An 18,845-nucleotide genomic window follows, 5' to 3' on the forward strand; every position below is an offset into this window, starting at 1 on the left:
GATGATGGATAGCATTTTTGGCAATGAAGTCTCTTTTAATTAAGGTATGTATACTGTTTTTTTAGACCTAATGTTACTGCACATGCTACTAGACTACACAGTATAGTGTAAACATAACTTTTATATGCACTGGGAAACCAAAAAATTCATGTTACTCTGTGATAGTCGCCGTATTGCAGTGGTCTGGAACTGAACCCAGAGTGTCTGAGGTTAGCTTGGATTAGGACTATAATAGTATTAGAAAGCCCTAAAAGGATTTTTTTCAAAACTTCTAGTGTGGAAACTTCGGTCATCACTCTTTAATGGACTTAAAGTATTTTGCTTGTTCGTGTTTACGTGAGTAGGTCCCTCCTGTATAATTCTGACTTGATTTTCATTTCTTAAACATCAAGTTGCACAAGGTCTAACTAGAGCAATGGAAAAGTCTCTACTTCACCCTCCCGGAGTTGCTATATTTTGTGGCAGGATTGCTGTCAGTAATTAAGATAGTGCATGTGGTCTTCTGTAACTTCATAACCGCACACAATGCTCCATAAACAGAAGGTATTAAGCAGTGTGACCAACAGCGTACTGCTTGGGCTCCTGCTGGCTCTCCTGCTGAGCGTGAATCAAGGGCGATGACCGGAGGCAGCACCTCAGTTAGAAACGTCAGTGTGTCAATAGTGACAAAAGCCGGTCGTTACTAAGAAAGGTCAGCTGTACAAAGTCCAAATGTATAATCATGCTGACAGATAAGAGATGATAAAATGAAATACTAAGTAACAAATTTAGCTCTGTTGCTTTAGCGAATGGCTGTTTGCTGTAAATAGCTGTTCTCTCAGTAGTTTTTTAATTGAAGTACAGTTGATCTACAGTGCTGTGTTTCAGGTATACAGCAAATTGATTTAGTTGTACATATCTATGTATATCTACTCTTCCTCAGACTCTTTGCCCTTACAGTTTATTACAAAACAGTGAGTATAGTTCCCTGTGCTGTACACAGGAGGACCCTGCTGTGGAGTAGACGTCTAGATCTTGGGTTTGTAAAACAAACAGCCAATGGGACATGGACCTTCATGAAGGTTCCTCATTGTTTCCACTTTCCCCAAACTTAAAGCTTTGTGTTAATCCCATAACCAAGTATGAAGCTAGTCAGAAAAATTATATACTAAAGCGTGAGTGGCACTTGATGTAAAATACAGCCCCGTGGGTTACGGTGGTTTCTCAAATTGCTCTCGCTTTAAAAGAGGTTTCCGTCAGAAATGAAACATGCAGCAGTTAGAAACTTGATCTCCATACAAATGTGGAGTCTTGACTACGCACACTGTTTAAAAATGACACCATACCGAGGACAGAGAAGGACACTATTTATGTATGGTAAAAAGGCAAGTGAGTGAAGCTATAATTTTTATTTCATTTCTCTTAATACATCCACAGCTATTGCCACCTAAATAGATCTTTAAAATAAGCATACACAAGTACTGACTATTATCTACAAATATTTATTGTAACACTTGAACTACAGGAAGCCCTTGGCACTGATAGAAAATATTGATTCACTGTTAGGTTACAAAAATTTATACATAGCAAAATTTAATGCTCTTTACATAAAAAATATTAGACTACTTAAACAAAACTTTCAAAAATTCCTGGTAATGGCTACCAGAATTAGAAAAGTAAAATTAGGCTTTAGACACTGCCTCTTCTAGAACACTGGACTCAAAACAGCACCTCCACTGCTGGAAAAAATATTTAAGTCTGTCATGCAACAGGAAAACAAAACACCAAGCTATTCTGGAACAACTGTTCTACACAGAAGAGAATGTCTCCCCATTAAAAAAAAAAAAAAAAGTCAAGATCCCAATAGGCATTTTTTTAGGCATTAACAACACCAACAAAAAGAATCCAAATGAACTATTATACTTGATGTTCAATTTTAATAGCATCTGATAAAGGTATGCTTCCTCTCATTTTAACACATTTCTGCACATGGATACGTTTTAAAATCCAGGAAACAGCCAAACCACAAGTTAATTCTTAACATGAATATACAAAGTTAACCCTATATTATGCAGCCCCCTTTGAAAAGCACTAATGCACCCAACAGTTATATGTATCATTTCCTAAAGAACAACACAAAGTTTACCATCACTAATACTCGATACCTATAGTCACTTAATGTTCTGAAACACAATGATTTAGAAGGCAAGTTTCTTTCGAAGATGGCTTAAAACTCAAGCAGTTGGGTTTTTTTGTTGTTGTTTTTGTGGGGGGTTTTTTGGGGTTTTTTTTTGCTGAACACTGAACTTTATTATTCCAGGAAACTAAGATTTAGATAAGAAAAAGTGAAATAAATACCAACCCTAATTGAAATTACTTCAGTATTCAAGTGTATAAAAGTAGGTGGTGTGCGGTCTGTTGGTCATTCGGTTTTAGCTATATAGTTGGTATGAAACTGTAAACTCACTATTCAGACCACGTAAAAACGGTTTTGAGTGGTGGTCATTTTAATAAGGTAACACTTCTCCATGAAGAAAAACACTTGTGGAACAAAATTCTATGAAGGATTTGGGGTTGCCTGTTGTTCCTAGAAATTTAAAGCAAATACTCATTAAGGCAGAGCTGACATTTCTCAAGAATGATGACAACTGGGTCACTTTATTAAAATGAAATCTATTATAAAATTGATTCTGGAAAGTTGATTCTGGAAAGTTTGTCAGTTGAAATCCGGCTTCTTCCACGCTCGGTGTAGCAGAATTATTATAGTGGGCTCATCTTAACATTCTTGGGGAAAAAAGGATTTCTGATTGGATCAGGAAATTAATACGTCCTGCGGGTGCGGAGGTCAGCTATTTTTTTAAAAAAGGTCAATTGTAAGGATCACTTTATCTTTGAGCCCCAGCTTCATAAATGTCAGCTGTCTGTCAGAAATGGAACTTCACATCAATTCCACTTTATCTCCTATTTTAGATACATTTATCTATTTGAGAACGGATGGTCACACCCCCTGACGCTGGTATGGCATGGTCCCTATCAAGATAGGGGTATGATGTATTCTCACAGCCTGTCTTGGTAGGATCGTGAACAGGCCACAGATTTTCAAACGGATGATGAACGCTCATTTTGTCAAAGTGTTGCCTTTTAAAATGGCTCCCATGAAACCTCCAATATCTGTTCTAAAGAAAAAGATTTACCTACTGGAAGGTTTTCCTAGAAATACATCCCAGCAGCTTGAGACAGACAGTGAAGTGTTTGTTTGGACTTCTACGTGAGTTTGTTTGGTGGGGTACACATCTGTACTGCAGAGCAGCTGTCTGATGATTTGTCAGCTGTAAATTCGTCGGCTGAGACCCTCTGGCAAACATTTATGTGTAAGAATTGAGTTGTTCTTTTGACCGAGACTGGATATCTTGCAGTTCCTGTTCTTCCTTTGCTTTGATATCCTGGTAAGCCTGCATTTTGCTTGCATCCTTTAAGTAAGCCCAGTTAGAAGACAGTATCATGAGGAAGTGGATCTGGAAAAGAAGGGTGAGCATGATGGCTAGTGAGCATGTGAGAAGGCAAAGCGAGCTGCGAGGTAGATTAGACGCTCTGTACTGGAAAAAGGGAGAGGTGGTTATTCCGTATTAATACTCCTTCTGCTATCAATCAGAGGCATCGGAGACTGAGCGCATGCTCTGCTAAGACGCTTCATAGTAAGAGGCTGAGGAAAAGTTAGTACACACACACACATAATGAACTTGGAAAAAATGGCCAAAGAAGTTACTGTTAAGAAAAGGCAAAAGTGAAATACGACAGGGCGCTTTTTACCATTTTGAGGGTAACTTTAAGGTAGAAATTCAGAAACACGCTGTGGGGTTATTTAGAATCAGTGTTGTGCAAAGATCTAGCTTTCCTATCTATCCGTGGATAGAAATAATTCCCCCAAAGGCCTGAAAGTGTGAACAATGTTTATTTTGAGTAAATAATATAAAACTACATCTTTAACATGTAAAAATGAAGTGAATGTCAATACCAGAATTAAGAACTAGAAGCCCAGCATGCAGTCTCTGTGTTAACACATTTTTGGTAGTGCAACTACAGTTTTCACTTTATAACTGCCATGATTTCATTTCACAAAACGTCAAAATCTTTATTATCATTCTTTACAGTTGATGTGGCAAACACTTCTTTCCCGCTTATTTTCCTCATCTTTCCTGCAACACCTACATCTCAAGTTCCTTATATTATATACAAGTTCCTTCTCGCCATATTTGAGACTTTCCGATCCAAGCAAAATTACTCTCCCCATTATAAGCTCTTACGTGCAGTTTGAGAAGTGGCTATGAGGCATCAGTTACTACTCACCCAAAGCCAACACTTTGAGGTTATCAATTCTGGGGGCTCTGAAAGGAATGATGGTGTTGTGTAAAAATAAAACTACATATAAATCGTCTTTTTAGAGATAACAAATAAGCCGACGAAAACTTGAAGAAAAACAGCTTACTTGAGGGGCATTTATTGGGTAGTGAGCCCTGTAATCATAAAGAAAATGTTGTACTCAAATTTAGAATAATGTTGTAATCAAATTTAGACTGTTTGTAAAATATTTTCCAGACAGAGTCTGACAAGACCAAATCCCCATGAAAACGGTTCTCCTCCACTGCATCTTCAGCACTTGTTTTCATCACTGAAATTGGTTATCAGACAAGCAAAAATAAAGGAAAATGCAGGTATTCCAAAGTTTTAATACTTAGAGATACTACTGCTCAAAGTAGTTTCGGTTCAGTTTTTCAGTGGCTGCTCACCAATGTCAGTACATAACTGAATCCTTTCCAAAAGGTGGAAATAGCCAGATCTCATTATTTTGTAGTTCATGGACGGTAAGTCATTTCATTAATCTACCATGCACAATGAGTTGACTAAAGCGATTTACAAATTACTAGAACAAAACTGCAGAAACCTAGGCTCTGCTTTAGTCTGGGGGTCAGTGATACTTCATGCTACTGCGTATAGCTCTCTAAAGCTCCTTATTGGCCTTATGCAATTTAGAACTTAGTGCAGCAATCTTCCCGACTCTTAAACTTCAAAACCGCATAGTTATATGTAGTAGCCATCATGTAGATCAGCTGGTGGAAGAGAACAGAACAGGACAGTAAGATACAGGCAATAAGGGCCGGCGCCCTGACGCTTCTAAGCTCGGGTGGGGATGAGTGCCAGCTCAGAGCCTACGGCGTGCTGCTTTTTTCCCAGTTATAATCGTAAGAGGAGATTTTTCATAGCTGGCACACACACACGTTCCTATTTGGCATTTCACGTGTAAGTAAGTCCTCTGCTCTCCCGTCAGTACGTTTATCAAAAAGACTGGATGTATTTTAAAAATAACAGAGCTGGGTGAGCAGCATGAGAAAGATGAGGGTAAGAGCCCTGTTCGCCCTCGTTCTTTCCCACGCTGCCCACTCAGCAGCTGTTAGTCCTCTGCCTGCCTGTTGCTCAGTGAAGAGAACAGGTCACCCCAGTGATGTAGCCGGTGGTTCTTTCCCTGGCTGGAAGGGGAAGGGATGACGTCAAGGTTGGAAAAACTGGGAAGGACTCATTTCCGAGCACATGAGATTTCCCCTCTTCTCTACGAGTCTTAGATTTCTCGACACCACAAACCCAGCCCTCCCAAATGTTATACACACACACACAAACATACAGACACCTGTGTGGTTGCACCGTCCCTATGTGTGAATTTGCCTTGGTGCTAAAATTTCTCTGTAACTCCCAGGTCAGGACTCAGGGCACTGCCACGGCCATTCGGACATGCAGAGTGGGGGAAAAGCTGAGGCAAGCAAGGCGCCACTCTGCCTTCTTGTGGCAACTCTCGGGCTGTAAACAACCAGCGTCCTTTTCATCATCTATTTAGTGCCACGGAGTTTGCATTTCTGTGATTTCACTCTTTACACATTCCCTCACCGGCATGCTGCAGGGCTGGCTAGGGTCCCTAAGCACAGGAAGGCGGCGAGGGGCCTTACGGAGAAAACACGTGTGTTAAACTTCGTTCAGGTTTGAGTTACAGTGCTGTTCAGGAGTCGGCAATATATACTCAGTAAGATGTCTTTCTTTAAACAGAAGCAAACTGATTCTTGCCACAGAATCCAAATTGCATCACCCACCATGGATGCCTAGACCACCACCTCGTACTTCCTGCAGTCTAGACATGGGGTAAGTCTACACAGGGGAAACTGAACCAAGGTCGAGTCCCAGGCTTGTTGGCTGGAAGGGAAATCTGTTATTAGAGTGAGTGCAGGGAAGCGGGGGACTGCACTAGGCCCGTCCTGGGGCCAGTACTCACCAAGGCAATGACGGTGGCACCAGCTCCCGCACAGGCCACGATGAACAGGTGATAGGACATGTAGAACTAGGAAAACAGGGCACCAACGTTAGCATTTTATGTGGAAGGAAATGGCCTCCCCCGATCCGGGCGCAGCTCCCTCTTTCTCCTCTAGGGCTGTTTTGTGAAGGCTGGGCACATGCTGGAATCACCTGCGGGGCTTTCCAAACTTCCTGCGGCCCAGGCTGGACCCCAGACCCGTTACAGTGGAGAAGCTGGGGGCTGGGCCCCGGCGTCAGGCTATGATACTGCGCCGGCGTGCCTGCAGTCTGATCCTGGACATACACGCAGAGCAGCCAGGTCGGCGGGCCCTGCCGGTCTCAGTCGCTCGCGGCTTCCAAAAGCATGTCAGGATTCTCTTGAGTATGCAAGCTTCCACGAATGCATTTGAGAATCTGCTTTTATAAACAGTTATAAACCACTGCCTAAAGACTATTCTAGGGCAGAGAGATTTTTAAACCATAGTGTGTCAGGATTTATTGCCAATTAAGGATGAACAAGAAACAGGAGCAACTCCGTCTGGAAACGTGAGACGAAGTGCCAATGTATAAAAATGTGCTTGTATACAACAAATTCAGGGCAGTCTTCTCTGAAAATTTACCTTGGTTCTGTGACAAGAGTCCTACTTTGAAACACTATCTGAAGGTGAAAGAGGAGAATCTACATCTGTATTCAGATTTGCAGGACTGGCTCACTCTCGAATTATTGCCAAAAGAGAAAGCTCTCTGATGGCGCAGGCTCCCCCGTCAGTGGGCTGGGCCATGGACCAGGGCCATTTTCTACGTCAAAACGGGAGGCAGAGAGCCCTCTCTCGCTCTTTGTCCCTAGGAGAACCCCTTCGCTCAGCCTCTCTTGCCCAGTGGTCACCTAGGAGCCCGCTGAGGGGGCGGGGTTTACCTCATTGGTGTTGCAGATGTTCTCCAGGGCCGAGCCACATATTCTTCCTGGGAAAGCATTCCAAGGAATGATACCTGAGAAGCGAATCCCAAGAGAAGCTTAGTGATTAGTGCAAAGTCCAGCGCCCCTGCTCTCAGCGGGCCCCACCACTTTCAGTGGCAGTTACAACACAATGACCGGCTGAGTTCTTCAACAACTGATGTACCTGCTCCCTGTAGAACAAGCTTTTGGGAATAAAAAGTCCTATTTGGACAACAGGGCAAGAGCAAAGTCAACTAACTAGTCCATAGGAGAATCAGACAATTTTTTTCCCTACGAATTCTGCTTTGATTAGTTGAGCTGACAGTCCTGAACTCTAGTTCAACAGCCGCAGGACAACCCCCCTCACAGGCATTTCCTCCTCCTGAAGCCAAACCAACACATCTCCCCCTGAATTTCATGGTCTGCGGCCTCACCCCTCAAGCTTGATGTCAGTGGTCCACCCCAAGATCCGTTCTGAAACTGGGAGGCTGTGCTCAGAAAGGTTCACGGCCATTCGACAGAGTAATTATGTTCTAGAGTTTGGGTTTCCATTTTGTATGTGTGTCTTTGCTTTTCTATTCATTTTTGTTGTGTTTTACAAGTATCTCGGAAATGCTTCTGGATTGAAGCTCCAATTGGAAACTTGGAAAACCACTGTCCTTCCGCACAGAGAGCGCAGCCCGTGGTGTCTCTCACTGGACCCAGCTCACCTCTGCAGGCACCTCGTCCACTCGGCGGCTGCTGCTGCCCTTTCTGCCGTTAATGCCTAGGTGTGTGCTTAAATATGACATGGGTCAAGTTCTCCTTCGCCCAGGCGGTAATAAGGAGGGAGGATTTTAACAAAACACTACTTATTCCTTCCGTCTTTGCTATGGAGCAACAGTAAGTCTTTCTGCTTCAGAGGAATGGGAAACGAAACCACTGGTTTCAAATCTAGAACATTTTTAAAAAATGATGACCAAACATTTGTAGTGAATATTTAAGAAGACGGAAATGATATATGCATCTAGATATTCACTTACAAATACTTTAGCAATCAACTTTAGGATGGACTGAAAACAGAGACTAAAGAACAGTGTGGGTGAGCCTTTGGCTCTATGAGAAGAGATTAGTCCGATGGGCAATTTTAGGTGAGTTTCGTATTATGGTTCAAGGTAAGATGCTGAGGAGAAGCCAGATAGGAAAAATAAGAAGCAGAAAAGCTCTGAAAGAACAATGATTTCCTCTTCAGTTCTAATGAAAAGCTCTTCTTTTCCTCCTAGTTGTTTCTGCCAAGAACAGGATTTCCTACCATCCTGGCCAGAAGCACTACTGAAACTGCCTTCTCTCCCTCAGCAGGGAAGTCGGGTCTACAGTGATGGACAGGAGGCGCCCTGGCCCCTTCTGTGGCCTGCTTAGCTGCCGAGGGTAAGGATCCCACTCATTAGAAAATATGTGTGAACAGGTTTTTTCCAACAGCTGGCTTTGGTAGAGTACCTTCTGATGACTTCAAAATACACCTGGATTTTATGTTTTGCTTTTCAATGTTAAAGCAATATGGTCATTTAAAAAAGACCTGATTTAAAGAGGTGAAGGTGCAGAGTAACTGGATTATACAATGCATGCAATGTTCTGGATGGAAAATTGGATGGTACAAAACCGAAAAGAAGTTGAAGGAAAAATATATACTCTTTTTAGAGTGGATATCCACACGTCTTTTTTGATTGAACTGCATTATAAAAAGTTTCTTTTACTGTACCCTGAACTAGCAAATATAACAATTTTGAATGACCCTTTAGAGCCTAACTGATGTTTCCATCCAGAAAATGGAGCACATTGAGGGAAAGAGTGGAGCACATTGAGGGAAAGAGTATAATAACCTCTTCCAATAGAAGGGATGAAACCCATCTGGATGCTTAGACGCCCATGTAAATAACTAAGGCCCAGACACATGCACAAGAGGATACCAACGAATCGAGGAGACGAAAAGGAAGTACCGTATTGCCGGATGTCCACACAGATCTGCTCCACCCCGGCTGTCCCGTTGGTCTGGGGGGACTTGATGACTTCACAGGTTGACCATATGTTGTAGAACATAAACACGGGCACTGCAGAGAAGCCAAACACACCCAGCCAGGCCACTCCCAGCACATAGGTGAGGAAGACGAACTAGGCCGAAAAGGAGGAGGAGAAAGAATCGTCACCGACCAGGGCAAAGCACATCCCCCGGGAGGAGTGATGACGCATTTCCTGGCCGATACCGAACCTGCAGGACGCGGTCAGAGCACCGCCTGGACCACGGCAGTGACAAGGGAAGTCTTGGAACTTTGCGGGTCCCTCTTTTAGCAAGGACGTGAGTGGCCACGAGAGGATCTCCCTTGTGCAAGGTCACAGAGCTAGTTGGTGACAGGGCCTCCTCCAGGCACTCCTCCTAAACACCACTGGCTGGAGGCTTTCACAGGCCACTGAATTATAACTCCGTACCAGTTTCCTAAATTCCCTTTCTTTTACATAATGGATGGGCCGTAGCACAGCCATTGCTACAGGAAGCCCTTTCCCCAAAGGAACTTGGCTAGTTTCATGATCTTGTGAAATTACTAAAAAGCACTAGATGCTTGCACCTTCGCTACGTTTACAATAGCCGTGATCACAAGCTTCGTGCACAGTGGACCTAATAAAATGCTCATTTCCCTCTAGTTTTGTTCTGTTGTGTTTTTCAGCTTTAAGATCCACAGCAGCGATGGCCGCGGGAAGAGGCTTCATCGTGCTGGCCCACATGCTGCCACGGGCGATTGCACCAGGCACAGGATCGTACGGCTTTCCTTTCTTCCTGACCTGCTTGGACTACTGCTTTTCAGAGAGCTTTGAAAAGGCTGTTTCAAAAACGCTGTGCGTCTGATATTTTCAGAACGCGCACCCACCCGGGCACCCCAACGCCGGGCAGCGTCCTCAGCTCGCCCCCTCCTCGCGCGCTCAACTCCCGTACAGCAGACCCAGAGCCCGCTTCGCCTCTGTGCCCCCTTCTGTGCTCTCACTCCCCACGAGCCCGGAGTCTCACGATCGATGCCCTCTTGCTCACCTTCCTCCAGTTGCTGCCTCTGTGCATGGTCCCGTCACAGCCTACCTGTCTTTCGATGTCATTCCCAGCCCGGCAGCCCACGCCTTTCCTGATCTGGCCGCGGTCTGCTCTCCGCAGCAGCATCCCTTCCCTCCTCTGGGCTCCAGCCTCCCCTGCCAGCCAGGCCGCAGCGCCTCTGCTCCGGGCTGCTCTGCTCAGGCTGGGTCCTCCCCCTCCACGCCGGGTGCCGCTGCCGCCGTCCCTGGCCACCCCCCGGCCCTGGGCCCACAGCTCTACTGCTGCTCGCGGGAACGAGCGCACACTCTCCCAGCCCCTTCCTACCTGGGCTCCCGTCTGGGCCCAAAGAAGTACCTACACTCTCTGTGCCTCCCTTAAGGAGGATTTTTAGGAACACTGGGCACTCCGTGTCTTTTAAGACAGGCTCTGCGTCCTTACCTCGTGACAGCAGAGAGCTCAGTCGGTGCCCCCTGGGAGCCGCGGCCCCGCAGCGAGGGTGCGTATCTTCCTTCCTTCCTGCCTTCCTTAGCCAGCCTGGGCGTTCTGCCTCTGTGGGAGCACGTCTCTCTCAACTCCCCAAGTGTTTTCGTCACATCCGACCACTTGCTCAAATGCCAGCCAGCTGCTCGGCCCAGGCTATTACGAGCTGCACTTCAACGCGCCCCAAATCAAACTCCACGAATGCCCCTTTCCCACCTCTCCCTCCACCCCGGACTTTCCTTCTGTGAAACGGCACTTTCTAATCCTGCCTCTTAACGAGCCCCTTTTACGCTCTGTCCTCCTCTAGACCAGAGGTCAGCAAACAAACAGTGCCTGCAAAAGGCCCGAGAGGGGACGGGTCAGGCTCCGCAGGCCACGTGCGGTCACAGACACTCCTCAGCGCTGCCGTTACAGCATGACTGCGGCCGCAGACGCCGTGTCAACGAAGGGGTGTGGCGGGGTGCCAAAAAGTCTATTATGGACATCAAACCTAGAATGGCATAGAATTTCGTGTGTCCTAAGATACTATTCCTTCGTTTTTTTTCCCCAGCTCATAGGTGGATAAAAACAGGTGGCGGACCGGCTCTGGAGCCGGCTTAACCCCCCTCTTTAGGCTCTAAACTTCTGGAGGACAGTCCCCAGCGAGGTGCTTAGTAGGAAGCATGCTTGGTCAGCACTGCCAGAGGGACTGGGACCATTCATCGTAGTATGGGTGAGTCTTCGTGGCCACAATCCATATTCGAAGATAAATGAAGGCGAGCGGTGAGACGATAGGAAAACTATCTCCTTTCATAGTGGGGACTTTATCTTTGAAAAATCTTCAATACCCTTGTTATCTGGACGTTGATAAGAGAAATGCTTGATTTCATCCTACCAGCCATAGATTTTAATTTCTCCTCAATAATATGTTGAGGGTTTTTTCATATTCCTCACTCTAAGTTGGAACGGACACTCCTCCTGTCATGGACTCTGCACGTACTCTGTTAGCTTTTACCAAATACAAAGAAACACGTGGAGGTGTGGCTCTGGCTGGGTATCAGTCATCAGAGATTCGTACTCACCATCCCACTGATGCACCGGCCACAGGCGGTTGTTTTAAACTCCCCGTGCAGCTCTTTCACTGCGCTCGTGGTGTAGAAGCCTTCTGCCAACAGAATGATCCCGTACAAGAAGAAAAAGGATGCAATTCCATAGATGACATACTGCATCAGTTGTATTCTAGGAAAAGAAGAAGGTCCAAGTGGTTAACAGACGTTTTTGGCCTCTGGAGGGGGGCCATGAGGGTGACATCACTTGCCCCGCTGATGGCTTCGGTGGGCTCATGGGGCGTTGCAGGTGGGCATCCCTGCCCAGCCCACCGCAACCTGAGCCTTTCTTCCAAGGTGAGCAGCCTTCCCAGACAAGGGAGAAGTTTCCTTTGCACAGGGGCCCAGTTGGAATCTTTCAATACTTATGAGATTACTTATAAATGCAGACGTTGACGAGTTAAAGTCACTCATCCAAGGAAACACACACAGCCAGGATTTCAACGCTGGTTCAGTGGACGACGTGTTCCTTCCACCATATCAAAATGCCTCCCAACCAGGCCTAGTGCTTAACGTTATTCTGATAAACCCCCTAAGTAAGCACTGAGGGCTGCTTTAAGGAGTAACGTGGGCAAACGCTTTCTGCACAGACATTCTCATGTCATAAGTGATACTATATCAAGTAGATACAAAAAGTTAATTCACATCTAATTTTGTCCTATGAAAGCCAACAGCGATGCAGCTGACAACCTTTGGCTGCCCACTGGAACTACCTGGTGAGCTTTAGAGACAACAGGTACCTGCGTCCTCTCCCCAGAGATCATGACTTAATTAGTCTGGGGTGAAACATGGACATGGGGATTTTTTTTAAAGATTGCTGGAAGTTTGAGAGCCACTCATCGAGATCACCAGCTAATTAAACTAACACACCTTTCCCAGGCTCAGTCACGGTGAATATCTCTTGGTCTTTTTTGTACACATTTGGCACTCAGCGAGTCCACTGTCCTGCTCAATCCTCCTTATAGCCTCCCCCACTGCTGCTCATTTCTTTGGAATCATTTCCTGAACAGATAAAAGAATAAAGTTCCCTAAGGACTCTTCCCAGAGGACCCCGTTATTGTTCCATAAAAATTCACTCGTGCCTTTTTCAAAAGTCTGGTAGAAAAGTTTCTTCCAGTCACAAGATATCTAAAGACTGTCAAACCCTGGTAGTCAAGGAAGGAAAAAGAAAACACCGAAGGGCAAGGGGAAAATATACGAAGGAAAAAATTCATTGCTGTCACGCATGCACGGTTAGAGAATCCATGCATGGGAGTTGTTGTGACTCCACTGAGAATGAGTCCAGAAAGGGAAGGCTGAGGCTGAACCCCTACAAACAACGCCCCCTCTTCTGAACTGGAGGATACCCGGGGAGTTTTCTTCTGCTTGAATGAATGTCCAAGTCCTGTTCCTGTAGACTTAGAGTTGGGCTAAGTCCTCCCCAGGGTTCCCGTCATTCCAGGGCTGGCCGTTTTCTGTGACAACACTGGAGGGCGACTGTTACTTGGGAACCACGGTAACTCTCTTGGTGGGAGGATTGGCACCATTGCCATCATCGCCCTCGGCCACTGTGTGCAGAGTGTCCTATGTGTGCACCCTGGTGAGATCCCACCCCAGGTCCCGAACACCCACTGCACTCTTGGCCCTTTCTTTTTCCTTCTCTCCCGGACCTTTTCCCATCTGCCTCCAGGGAGCGTGAATGAAAAGCATCCGTTTTCTCCCAGGTGAGCACACTGCAGTCTTCCTGAAACCCTCCTGGGGTGGTGGCACTTTAAATACGTCTTCAAAGGAAGCAGGTACTTACACCTCGCTCAGCAGGGCATGGTCACTGGTGTTGGTGGAGAAGTGTTGCTCAAGGATCGCCACGGTGCCCGCGAGAGCCACGTGCCCACAGCCGCAGAACAAGGCGACCCCGGAGAAGCAGAGGATGGTGGCCACGAGGGAGGCGTAGGGGACTCCTCCCAGACACTTGATGCAGCATTCGAAGCAGCCTGGACCCACAGGAGAGAAAATGCCGCTGTTAAAGGCAAAACTCCTGACTTCGTGAGGACCACCCATTAACAGAGAAGGCTCGACTTATCCATCTTCCCGCGCATGCTTTATGGACAACAGCTCAACGTCCCAAGGACCAGAGGGGGAGCTGCCGACATCTCACATTCTGTGGGTGAGGACTCGGGGGCTCCAAGAGGACATGTGTAGCTTAATTTGCTCGGGGTGAGTGGCACAGCAGCCAACTAACGAATAGTTATGGAGTGAGGCACAATTCTACAAGTTTTTGTCTGACCCGGGGTCAGGTTAGGGGCCCCCCTGCTCAAGGAGCAGCAGTCATCCCACTCGCAATGTCAAAAGAACTGCAGTGAGGCTGCGGTTCTATGAAGAAAAGCGACCGTCAAGTTGCCCCCAACCTCAGCCTTCTGGGGTTTCGGGTACCTATTTCTCTCTTTTGCAGCAGCCAATGGCTTTCCCCGAGCCTTTGACCTCCTGGGCAACCAGAAGAGTCAAATACAGTAATGACACTATTGCTGTGGTCAGAAAAATATCAAGGGAATCATTTTGGAAAGGTGGTGGGCATGTTGGTCCCTAAAAGCACCAAGTCACCCAGATCCGCTCAAGTGGGTCCACTCAAGTTTCATGTCAATATCAGAAATTAGCTCAACTTTTAAATAAAAATGTTGCCCCGGGCCAGGCAGCACAAGCAGTTTAATCACAGTCCTCCCCCACCCCTCCTCGGCTTCCACCTGCCGCCCTCCAACAGAAACGTTCCGCGTAAGAAAGAACCGCGAACTGGTGGGTGACGACATTTAAGTACCTGAAGAGGGAAAAGGAACACGGGGGGGGGGGGGGGGGGGGCGGGGAGACAAAATGAGCATCCATGAAGTGAAATGAAGGAGAGAGCCACAGTTCACGCTCCATTCTCGAGAGGAATAAGAGTTTCATTCATTTTTAAAATCAACTTTGACTTGAGATGTCCATAAAGACCTCCCCGGGGGCAGTCAGGTGACATTTTCAGTTCGGAGACAGTTACGTTTCAGTAGAGCAGCGCTGGCCTCGGGATAATGTCGGTACCTCTCGTGACCTCCCATCCCTGTTTACATTATCCAGACCCTTAAGTAAATGGCTTGTTGGGGAAATGGAACTCTGAACGCATTACGATGTTAAACAGTAATCAAGAGCAGTTCATGACTTCAGGGCAAGCACATTAAGGCGGCTAAATTTCTTTCACCCCAACGGCCTTTACAGTACACAGGGAATGACTACCACAGCGAGAAACACGGGAGCTAAGCTTTTCCATTTTGATGAGCATCCCATTCTAAAACTAGCATTTGCTTAAACCCACCCCAGGCGGTGACTATACACTCACTACCCAATCTCTCTTCAGTTCATTGGAAAATAAAAAGGTCGGGCCCTCATAAGAAAGTGTGCTGCCTTTCATTTCAAAAGATGACCAGCTGTTTTCATGAAGACCAACCTCCCTGAAATGGACTGATGAAACTGCCTAAGATGGGACCCAGCACACAATACAGTTCAAGTTCACTAGCAAGTCAGTACCTTAAAGAGCTTTGGACACCTGAGATTTGCGAACGAGGATGACGGAGGTCAATCTTATTTTGTCCTATGACCTTCTAGGGGCTGAGGTGAAGCGAGAGGAATGCAACTAAAAGTCCAAATGCTCTCCAGGCTCCCAAATCGAGAGGAACTAAAATCGCTGGCCTCGATGTATTCCATTATATAAGAGGGAAAACAGACCTCTTTTCTCTTGTATTGTATCATTCCCCACCTCCCCCATTCTCAGCCTCCACGATGAAGTTAGGAACAAGATGAACGCCTGCTTCCCTAGCTAACAAAGTTATATCTGGGGGGCTTCCCTGGTGGCGCAGTGGTTGAGAGTCCGCCTGCCGATGCAGGGGACACGGGTTCGTGCCCCGGTCCGGGAAGATCCCACATGCCACGGAGCGGCTGGGCCCATGAGCCGTGGCCGCTGAGCCTGTGTGTCTGGAGCCTGTGCTCCGCAACGGGAGAGGCCACAATAGTGAGAGGCCTGCGTACCGCAAAAAAAAAAAAAAGTTATATCTGGTCCTTATTGGATAGAGAAGTATGGCCTTGAGAGTGTGCTGTCCAATATGGTGGCCACTAGGCACATGTGGCTATTTAAATTATTCAAAATAAAATCAAAACTTCAGTTCCTCCATTGCATAAGCCATGTTTCACATGCTCAGCAGCCACCTGGGCTGGTGGCGACCATGTTGGACCGAACAGATACAGGACATTCCATCACTACAGAACACAGCTGTGGAAGATCAATTTTGACTTGCCACAAATTCACTTTTCTGTGACATGAGCTAGGTTCTGAGTTTTACTTTGGATTTCACTCACTCAGGACTTTGTGAAGATCCACAGGGTGCTAAGCACTGTGCTTGGCACTGGGAATACAAACATAACATAAAACGCCTCCTCTGCCTTCAAGGAGATCAGTTTAATGCTGCAGGCAGACGAGTAACAGAATTTCTATAGCACAGCGTGATGAGCGCCAAGATAGAGGCTGCTGGAGAGCCAGTGGATGGTGGGGGGCGGGGAGTGAAAAGAGAGAGACGGAAGGACAGGAGGAAATAGAATTCAAATTGGAGAGGGGTCCGGAAAGGCTTCCTACAGAAAAACCTAGGATGCAGAATACGTAAACAGCTGACATGGGGACATTGGTATATAATCTGATAAAATTTGAAGAAATCTGAAGATTTCTGTTGTATATTATTTTAATAAGCCCACATCCTGTCTCACCATCTGGAGTTAGGGCTAGGTGTTACAGCAGCGTAACGCACTTGCCCTTTAACAATAGAACTCATCCTTCCAAATCCCCAGCTGCCACTTCAAAACAGTCTTTCATCCAAAGGCTTAGAGCATTCTGCTTCTTTCAAAGGAAATATCACAGCTGTTCCCTGGCTCAGAAAGACAAGTGGGGTTAGAAGAATGATGCGGTTCAGTCCCAAATTCACCACTAGATCAAGGCTAAAGTTTCCCTCCAGTGTATCTCTCTCGTGGACTCCGTATACCCCATGCTGTGGGTCTAGTTTTAGAACAGCAGGGGAAACCAAGGACTCGAGAATTTGGGGGACCACTTCAGTGAATCATACTCTCTTAGCAGAAGCCCATGCTCTTAAGTTTTCAGCGGATGATTTTATTTGTGAACATACAACTCTGGCTCCTGTAGAACAGAAGTCACCATATTGGTCATCGTCGTTCCACATGCACAGATAAAACTCTTACAGACCCTGCTGGCCACCGTGAGCAGAAGCTGGGTGAAATTTATAGGAAATAACCTGGGAAAAATGTATAGGAAATAATACAGCTGGAGGCAGAGCTTATTCTAGCATGGTTGACCAGTTACCCACACGGCTAAAATTGCATGTGTGGTGGATATTCAAGCATCTGTAAATGGATCACTCCCCACTGTACCTTCTCTGTCAATCTAGAAGCCATCTCTCCCCACAGCATGTAACATAACTGAACACTGGGCGATTTGGTCGTATGCCATACACTTAAGCCAGAGGAACCAAAGGTGCTGCAAAAAGTTAGCAAGAAAAACCTAAATATGTTTCTAAAATATGCTATCAATACTGTTAGGATCCTCACATTAACAGCATTTCTGACCCGAAAAACGTGCAGGTATGTGTGCGGCAGAGGTGGCGGTGGAGGCTGACGGTGTGTTCAGGCTGGCCTCACAGGAGTACCACCTGCACAGGCCCATGGGGCCTTGTGCCTAGTATAATACTCAGATACTGCCGTCTGGACATGCTTAATAATTTCTCAACGAGGGTATCCGCATTTTCATTTTTGCACTGGGCCTACGAACTATGGAGCCAGTCCTGGGTGTACTTATGTGGGAGGAGGCAGGAGGGGTTCTTCCTACTTTATATGGCCACAGTAGTATTGTTTCATTTCACAGTGTTAGACAGAAATACAACCCAGAAGGGCAGACATTGCCTTGCCTACCATATCATCCTGAGTACAGCAACCATCATACTATATCAAGGGACTGGCATGTGCTAGAATTACTGATTTCCCCTTTAGTCTGAGAGGGAATAGAAAATTACCTGCTGTACTACCAATAGCAGAGTCAACACTCCAAGTTCCCCTAAACCAGGGGTCGGCGAACTACAGCCTGTATTTTTGTAAATAAAGTTTTATTGGAACACAGCTCACACCCCCTTCATTTACAAATCGCCTGTGGCTATTTCTCCTCTACGATGGCAGAGTTGGGCAGCTGTGACAGAGGGCACGTGGCTTACAAAGCCTGAAACATTTACTATTTACAGAAGAAGTTTGCAGACCCCTATCTGGAAGCACTGACATTCAGAGTGTGGTCCCAGGACCAGGAGCATCAGAGTCGCCTATGAACGTGGTAAAAATGCAGATTCTCGGGTCCCACCCTAGAACAACTCAATCAGAAAATCAGGGGGTGGGGGGGTGGGGGTAGAGCCGGTCATCTGTGCTTTCGGTGATTCTCACGTAGGCTCCAATCTGGGAACCACTGTCCTAAAGAATCATGCCAGCTCTACACTGTGGCAGCCCCGCCTGATATCTTTACCAGCCAAACTGTGCGACAGTAAACACCTAATGCCATGAAACGATTCCTGGCTTCTGGCCAAGATGGAGTATCAGGGACCTAATTTATCCTCCTGCCTGAAACCACAACCGAACTGAACAAAACCTATGAAACAATGGTCTTCAAGGTATTAGACATCAGGGTGTGAAGAAGCACCCGTGGCTAATGAGTCAATTATTAAATTCTCAACAGAACGGACGAATCAACATGTCGTCACCTGTAACGCACTTCGAAGAAGCAGTCGGCACGGGGTCCCCTGAAGGTGCAGCCCAGCTCTCATTTGAACAGGAGAAGCTCTGCCCCAAAATCTTGCTGTTATCATTATCTTGGGTACTGGGGTCTCTTAAAGGCCCGCTTGAATGGAAGCTGTCAGTTAAGCAGAGTAACAGATAC

At 46.3% G+C, this 18,845-nt stretch overlaps 1 protein-coding gene across 5 annotated transcripts in view; it reads right to left on the reverse strand.

The window, feature by feature from the left end:
• Nucleotides 1–998: 998 nt before the first annotated feature.
• GPM6B (glycoprotein M6B) overlaps nt 999–18,845 on the reverse strand; it is a 176,107-nt gene continuing 158,260 nt past the window's right edge. For 4 of the 5 annotated variants that reach the window (XM_079909878.1, XM_079909877.1, XM_079909874.1 and 1 more), the window contains 6 exons: nt 13,656–13,842; nt 11,849–12,005; nt 9,229–9,400; nt 7,232–7,305; nt 6,296–6,361; nt 999–3,494 (listed from right to left, as the gene is read on the reverse strand). In XM_079909878.1, coding sequence (XP_079766004.1) covers nt 3,345–3,494; nt 6,296–6,361; nt 7,232–7,305; nt 9,229–9,400; nt 11,849–11,995 — 609 coding nt within the window. In that variant the 5' untranslated portion in view covers nt 11,996–12,005; nt 13,656–13,842 and the 3' untranslated portion in view covers nt 999–3,344. Of the gene's footprint in view, nt 5,088–6,295; nt 6,362–7,231; nt 7,306–9,228; nt 9,401–11,848; nt 12,006–13,655; nt 13,843–18,845 lie in introns of all 5 variants that reach the window. The other variant, XM_079909875.1, reaches the window with a different exon arrangement.

This window comes from Stenella coeruleoalba (assembly GCF_951394435.1).
Source record: "Stenella coeruleoalba genome assembly, chromosome: X".
NCBI classification, from domain to species: domain Eukaryota; kingdom Metazoa; phylum Chordata; class Mammalia; order Artiodactyla; family Delphinidae; genus Stenella; species Stenella coeruleoalba.